This window comes from Pyrus communis, chromosome 2, assembly GCF_041283825.1.
Source record: "Pyrus communis isolate YQ-2024b chromosome 2, ASM4128382v1, whole genome shotgun sequence".
NCBI lineage: Eukaryota > Viridiplantae > Streptophyta > Magnoliopsida > Rosales > Rosaceae > Pyrus > Pyrus communis.
The window spans coordinates 24,179,852-24,187,354 of record NC_142566.1 but is presented as its reverse complement, the minus strand read 5'-3'; the positions used below and the strand labels follow the sequence as shown (position 1 = coordinate 24,187,354).

General features: G+C 34.6%; 1 protein-coding gene across 1 annotated transcript; it reads left to right on the top strand.

The window, feature by feature from the left end:
• The first annotated feature begins 2,076 nt into the window (after window positions 1-2,076).
• LOC137748623 (transcription factor MYB123) lies at window positions 2,077-3,674 on the top strand. The gene is given in 4 exon segments (XM_068488793.2): window positions 2,077-2,346; window positions 2,583-2,712; window positions 2,826-3,510; window positions 3,512-3,674. Coding segments are annotated over 4 exon segments (987 nt in total). The 5' UTR covers window positions 2,077-2,213; the 3' UTR covers window positions 3,551-3,674.
• Window positions 3,675-7,503: the final 3,829 nt, after the last annotated feature.

Here is a 7,503-nt window from a genome sequence, read left to right as displayed (position 1 = left end):
AGTTAGCAAATAAGAATCCACATGTTTTCTGCAATACTTGAATTTTATGGGGCATCCAAAGATTTCGAACCCTAAATCTAATGTAATTATGCCGATCATTTTATTTACTCTCACCACTAGACTAACTCTAGTGACTTACATAATATTTGCTTTCAGTTGTGCAATGCCAATCAATACATATCTTATTATGATGTTCCCAATACCAACCAATACATATCTTATCATGATGTTACCAATACATGTCTTATTATCATGTTTTAGGTCAACTCGTTAACGAATTGATCATTATTATGTCACTTGTTAAGAATTAATTAACGAATCATGTTATTATCGAGTCATCCATTAAGAATCTGTTAAGATAACGGGCATGACAAATAAACAACGCAAACACGATCCGTTTACCAATATAGACATTATGCATGATAATTTTTTGCACCTAATAACCCGACATGACTGGTTAACAAGTCGGGCATTATCAAATCACCTATAAGGACTCGGTAAGATAACAGATTTGAGACGATCCAATCCAATAAGATAATGAATATGCCATAAAAATGACACAAACAAGATTTATTTATCAGATCTATCAACTCTACGTAGTAGATGAGAAGATCTGGTCTGTAATTTGAGCAGTTGGACATTTTAGTATGAGGATTGAAAAAATAGACATCAAATTTAAGCTACTTTAGTCACCGTTGTCATTTATCCATTTAAGTCTCACATGTGCAAATCATTTTTTTAGTGAGTGGGATTAATTCTCCATTTGGAGCCGTGGTAAACGAGAAGATCTGCTCTTAATCTGAACAGTTGGACCTTTTAACAAGATGCATGAAAGAACGGACGTTAAATCATGGCATGATGTAGAAAATACATTAAACCAATATAATAATACTTATAAACATAAGTATAATCATGGCATGATGTAGAAAATACGTTAAACCAAGCATTGGTAGAAACTATAAATATATACAAATCTTTAAACCAAAACTCGCTCATTGGTACGTAGTCGGGTCCTTATAATTGCTTAGGTGCAATTGTTATGGATGCTCCATCCCACCTAATTTGAGCGGGGTTGTTTGATGACAGATGAAAATTTTGGGAGACGTGGTGAGAACCAGAAATCAAGCAACCATTCCTGTATGTATTTAGGGAGGTATATGATGGTTAAATTCATAAAATTAATGGAAATTGGATCTAAGGGATCATTCGGGAATTTAAAACGATGAATGGTCGTAGTGACTAGTGAATCACAATCTGACGAAAAATAATAATGGCAAACTGGTCCACTAGTTGACTTTGTGCTCAGAGGAAGCCCTGCTAATATTCTATATATTGTGAAATTCTTATCGTCTGCTTTGTGCATACAAATTTATTATTTATATCTTGTTCTTTTTACACCTCACTTTCAGTTATGGCCTTGTTTTTCTTTAGGTATCGGTCAGCACACTTCAATTTAGATGTTCACTTAAACATTTGGGTCATTTCGAGTATCTATTTGGATTATCCGAGTCAGAAGCGTCAGAGTTAAACAAAAATAATAAATCAAAATATGTAGATTATAAATTCAAATATTTAATTATAAAAGACATTGAATAAAATACATATTAAATATTCAAACAAAAAAAATACATAAATTTGAATTAACGTACGCATTAAATGTTGAAATTAAATCAATATGATCACATATTCAAATCAAAGTGCTACCAAAAGATGTAGGAAGTAAACAGTTAAGTGGAAGATATAATCTATATACATAACATGTGCTATAAGTTTTTATTTGTAGTTATGATAAAAAAAAGTTTTTATTTGTAATTTATATTTCGCACTTAACTCAACGTAAATGTCATTCAGCCTATCACGCAACACAATAGTTTTTCTTCAAGTTCTTTTCCATTTTGTGTGGTGTTCTAAGAGTGACGTTTTTTAGATCGAGAAAATGATTAGAATTTTCCATTGATTCAAGTGCGATGGGCCTCACTAAATCTAAGACCACAAGTAACGTGTATTGAAAAAATGGCTTTATAATATAAACATAGGCGTGATGAAAATGTGCGGCTATATATATATATATGTAAGTATCCGACTGCAAGGCCATAAGAGACCACATCAAATAAGCATAAGTCTTGGCGAAAAACCAGAGGCTGGAGAGAGAAACAAGTTTCAGAGTGAAAATATATAGTTTTCTGGTGTAACCAAGCACCTAAACAGTAATAATGGGGAGAAGCCCTTGTTGTGCAAAGGAGGGCATGAACAGAGGTGCTTGGACTGCCCATGAAGACAAAGTTCTCACTGAATACATCAAGCTCCATGGAGAAGGCAGATGGAGAAACCTTCCCAAAAAAGCAGGTAACAGTTAAATCAAAATGCTAACTTAGAATCAATAGTAGCTTACCCTTTTTTCCGGTTACATTGAAGGACTTCGAGCTTTGAACCTACCAGACTACTCTTACCACTTTCACCGCTGGGCTAACCACAATGGCTTGATAGTAGTTTACTTTAGAGCAAGCCCATCGCTGGTTTTCTAAATTGTGCATGAAAATCATATAAATGTCTAATTAATTAGTACTTAATCATATATGCAGGTTTAAACAGATGTGGGAAGAGCTGCAGGCTTAGGTGGTTGAATTATCTGAGGCCAGACATTAAGAGAGGTAACATAACTCCAGATGAAGAAGAGCTTATCATTAGGCTTCACAAACTTTTGGGGAACAGGTAATTTTCTTCTGATTTTTTTTTATTTATGAAATTCTAGTAATTGGGTTCTTTATTTTGATGGATTTTTTTTTTTGTTTTTTGTTTTGTTTTTTTTTTATTTTAATTTTCAGATGGTCTCTAATAGCTGGTAGGCTTCCAGGGCGAACAGACAATGAAATAAAGAACTACTGGAACACAAATTTAGGTAAAAAAGTTCATGACCACCAACAAGGATCCGCTTCAGATCTCAAGCACCGCAAAAATGGTGAACCAAATTCCAAGAAAGCAAAAATGATGGACATGGCAGCACCATCATCCCATGTTGTCCGTACCAAAGCTGCTAAGTGTACCAAAGTTTTTATCAACCCACACCCACACAAAGTCCCACTTGGTCATGATCATCAACATTGCACTGAGGAAACAAATGCAGGGGGACTAATGTTTGGTGACAAGCCAGCAGCTATGGATGATGACCACATTAATAGGACACGGTCATTTTCTTCGTTCTCTAATATCAATGCTGATCAAGAAAATGTAACCTCGGATTTTTTGGCGGATTTTGACATGGATGAGATTAGCTTAGCCAATCTTCTGAATTCGGATTTTCCGGAGATTAATCACGATGAATTGAATCATAATGGCAGTGACAATGGTATGTCACATTGTGTAGATGAAACCGCTCGATTTTTTTCAGAAGGAATGCTGCAACATTGGAAGAATGGCGGTAGCGACGATGGTGATGATCAAGTTCAAGTTCAGCCAAATTTGGTTCTCAATTTCCATTCCTACAATTCTTTTCTGGGTTCTGACCATCAAGGGGAAGAATGCCTTGGAGTTGGAGAGAGTCGTTGAATAATTTTTCCTAATTATTATCTATTGTATATATCGTAATATTTTTTATGGTGTCATCTTGTCTCCATGCTGGTCATGTTTGATATTTATCATAATTATCAGTGGCAGTCCTACTTTTGCTTGATTTATATGATCAGAGAATTCGCTTTTGTTTCCCAAAAAAAAAAAAAAAAAAAAAAAGAAGGAATTGACTTTTGAGATGTGTTATTTTTTCGATGGAATATGGCCTCATGTGTGGTGTATTTATGTTGTCCTGTGGTGGAGCGGGAACCTTTTGATTTGTAAGTTGAACATGCTATGAAAAAGAGAAAAGAAATGGACTGCTTCACCTGGAGAAAAAAACAGGCTTGCTCAAAGTACATACAAATAAATTGACACAAATCTGGATTTTTATGATTTTTAGTTAGGTAAATTACAATTTATCACCTCAGGTTTGAGGTTTATTATAACCTTATATAATATCTTTAAAATATTTCGTTTTCATACATCAAGTACTATTTTATTTCAATATAATATATCCGCTAGTTTCTCCATTCATTAATCTTTTAAAAGTTGAGGTGGTTGCGACATGACAATTATTTTTTTATTTTATTAGCCTTAAAAAAAAAAAAAAAAAAAAAAAAAAAACCAGAAAACCCAGAAGCCCATCCCCCGACCACCTCCACCCCCTTCCCCATCACCACCGCAACCCTTCCTCATCACTATCATTGCCCCCAGACCACTCCTCCCTCTTCACCTTCCCGACCCACCTTCTCCCTCGCCTCCACTCTCTTCACCTCCCCTCCCCTAGCTGAGACCCACTGCCGAAGGAAATTTCCACTCAAATGCCTCATTTGAAATTAATCAATTCACAAGAGATCCAATCTTTCTTGAAAAAATGAAAATCCAGTTTTCCCTTTTCCCTCTACTTTCCCAGCTACCAAACAGATAATCTCACTCTGCAAAAACGATCCCACACAATAATTTATTCCCTTTTTCTTCCATGATTTCTCACCAACCAAACAGCATTTAGCATCATGAAATTCAGAAAATCACATTGTTCGACAAGAACAAGGAAACCCACAATGCACCTATCGAACCCAAATTCAAAACCCACAACTTTCGAAACCAAAACACCAAAAACAAACACACCCAGATCTACAAATCGTACAGAAACCAAAAAATAAAATAAAAAATCAGACAACGGAGAGCAATGGGTTACCTATTGAGAACCAGGGTCGGATCCAACGCAAGAGAAACGATGGAACACGACCACCCTTTGTTCCTCTCTCCCTCTAGAATATGAACCACCAGCACCACCACTAGAAGAGGTTTCAGCGTTGAGGGTCAAGTGGTGCAAGGAGGAGTGGTCTGGGGCTGCGATGGTGATGGGGAAGGAGGTGGAGGTGGTCGGGGGAATGGGTTTCTGGGTTTTCTGGTTTTTATTTTTTATTTTTTAGAGTAATAAAATATAACGGATGTATTATATTGAAATAAAATAGTACTTTATGTATAAAAGTAAAATATTTTGAAAATATTATATAAGATTGTAATAGATCTCAAATTTAAATTGGTAAAATATAATTTACCTTTTTTATTTTATTTCTGCCAATTATCACAGATTCTTCGGTGTAAGTTTTTTAATTAAAATTTTGAAGGAAAACAATTTAAAAAATAAACAAAGAGTGGAATTTCGTATAGAGTTCGTCCTTTCTTGCAAGATTAATACTCTCAATCCTAGGGGACCCAGCCCCTTATGATTGATAAGAGTCATCGACGTTTAACATTTATTTATGTGGACCAAGTTTGTGTAATTATTGAGCAGTAAGAATCTCAGTTTGAAATAATCGTCGTAGCATTTCTCATTATAGACATGATAATGCCCAGTTGTTGAAACTGATGTTCAAGAAGTCAATTAATTGAAAAGATTAAAAATTAGGATGAATTGTCGATTTAGCACTTAAATTATTACCTAAGTGAAAATTAAGTTCCTAAATTATTTTTTCGAAAGAACCAGTCTTCAAACTAATAAAATCTGCCAATTACATCCATAATATTAAATTCGAAGCTATACTATTTAATTTTTCGTCAATTTAAGTCGCATGTCTTACATGTAATACATTTTAAAGAGTAGATTGGTAGATTTTCATAGTTTAAGGACTTATTTTTTTGGAAGAAATAGTGTACGGAGTTAACTTTGAAGGGTAAATTGGACATTTGATTCGCAACTTACACGCAACATTAAGGGCAGTATGCAAGAAAATGGCGGCAACAATCTCTAAAATATGTCAAGTGACTACTTTGACGAAAAATTAGATAAAATAGTTTTGAGTATAATATTAGGGATGAAATTAGCAATTTTAATGAATTATGGGACTTATTTTACAGAAAAAATAATTCAGGGACCCAATTTCACTGAGGTGGTGATTGAGGGACTAAATCGGCAGTTTATCTAAAAAGTATGTGTGTGGCACAACATTCTTCATGTCTGAAGTTTCAATTAATTTGACTTTTTCACACCAATTAGCTTACGGGCATGCCCAATAAAAATCTGTAAGTTCTTGATTTCAAATTTTCAAGAGAAACGATATTGTATTAGTCAAAAGAATTGGCGATAGCAACCTTAGAGGAACTAACTAAAAAGTGTATTTTCAAGCCTTTACAATCATAGAGGAGCTAAAAAGTGCTTCATGTGCTTCCATTTAATTGAACCCAAATGTGAATATGGTGTTTTGTTCTATATTAGTTATGTACCGTTATTTACGAATTAGTGGTCCAATGGTAAATAACGGACTGCGAGACTTCCTTCAAACTAAAAATTGAAAGTCTCAGGTTCAAAATCTATTGCTGGTGTGGAAGCTAAACTTGTGGTTAGAGAAAAATTGAAATGTTTATGTGAATATTTCCCTTACCACTAGTTGTCCCATTTTTAGAAAGTTTAAAAAGTTTTTCTCTTTAGTTACCTACGTCTTGCATCACTCTGCTAAGTTTAAAAATAGGTATCCCATCCTTGTGGACTATTTCTCTAACAGAGAAAAAACTTTCTCTATCACAAAATGTAAATTATTACGTGTCTATTTATTGTCAAATGATTGAACATAACATTTCTCAAATCTTACTTCTGTCTCTCTCTCTCTCTCCATAGTAAACACGTGTCTCTGCTATCAAGCGAGGCTGCTGGCCACAAATGATCGTTCAAATGGTCCCAATCCAACAAAGCCTCCCACACTACTCCCTCTTTGGCAGTAGTGAGTGAAGGTCCCAACGATGTCAGCCTTTTAGGTACTACAACGTTTGCATTGCCTTAAGGGTGGATTGGGGGCCTATCGTGCCTCTACGTTGGGCATGTGCACAAAAGGGGTGATGAATAATATATGATATATCAACCCAACGAGGGCATGCAAGCAGTGGTAGCCAGAAGGTTACGAAGGTCTAAACTATAAACTTCATTTATTTGGGGTCGAAAAGCAATTTACTTCGTTAGGTCAACATCTAACACTCTTTGTCGATGAAACAAAATCAATAGAACTGTTTGGTGGCAGGTGATATGAGCACTTTAGAAAGTAGCTAGCTTTCCACGTCCATCCATGCTAGAAACTAGAAAGTACCTAGCTTTCCACATCATCCATGCACTAACAAGTTGGAGCACAAGAAAAGTCTAAATTTCATTATTGTTATATTATTGACATAATATTAAAAATGGTATTTTTTTAAGTGGTTTAATATATTGACAAAATGACACGAAAATTAAATTTTGTAACATTTTATGTCATTTATCTTTGTGGGAAGCTAAAGTTGCCACATTTTAGAAAAATTGTGCTTATACCTTCATTACCATTGACCATTATTGTGTACTGATATATTAGTATCATCCAATGGTAGAAGATAGAAAATTAAACATGGATCATGTGATAATAATAAATACTAGTAGAATTTAAACACGACGTCACGTGTACTTTATAATTGGTATTCAATTGA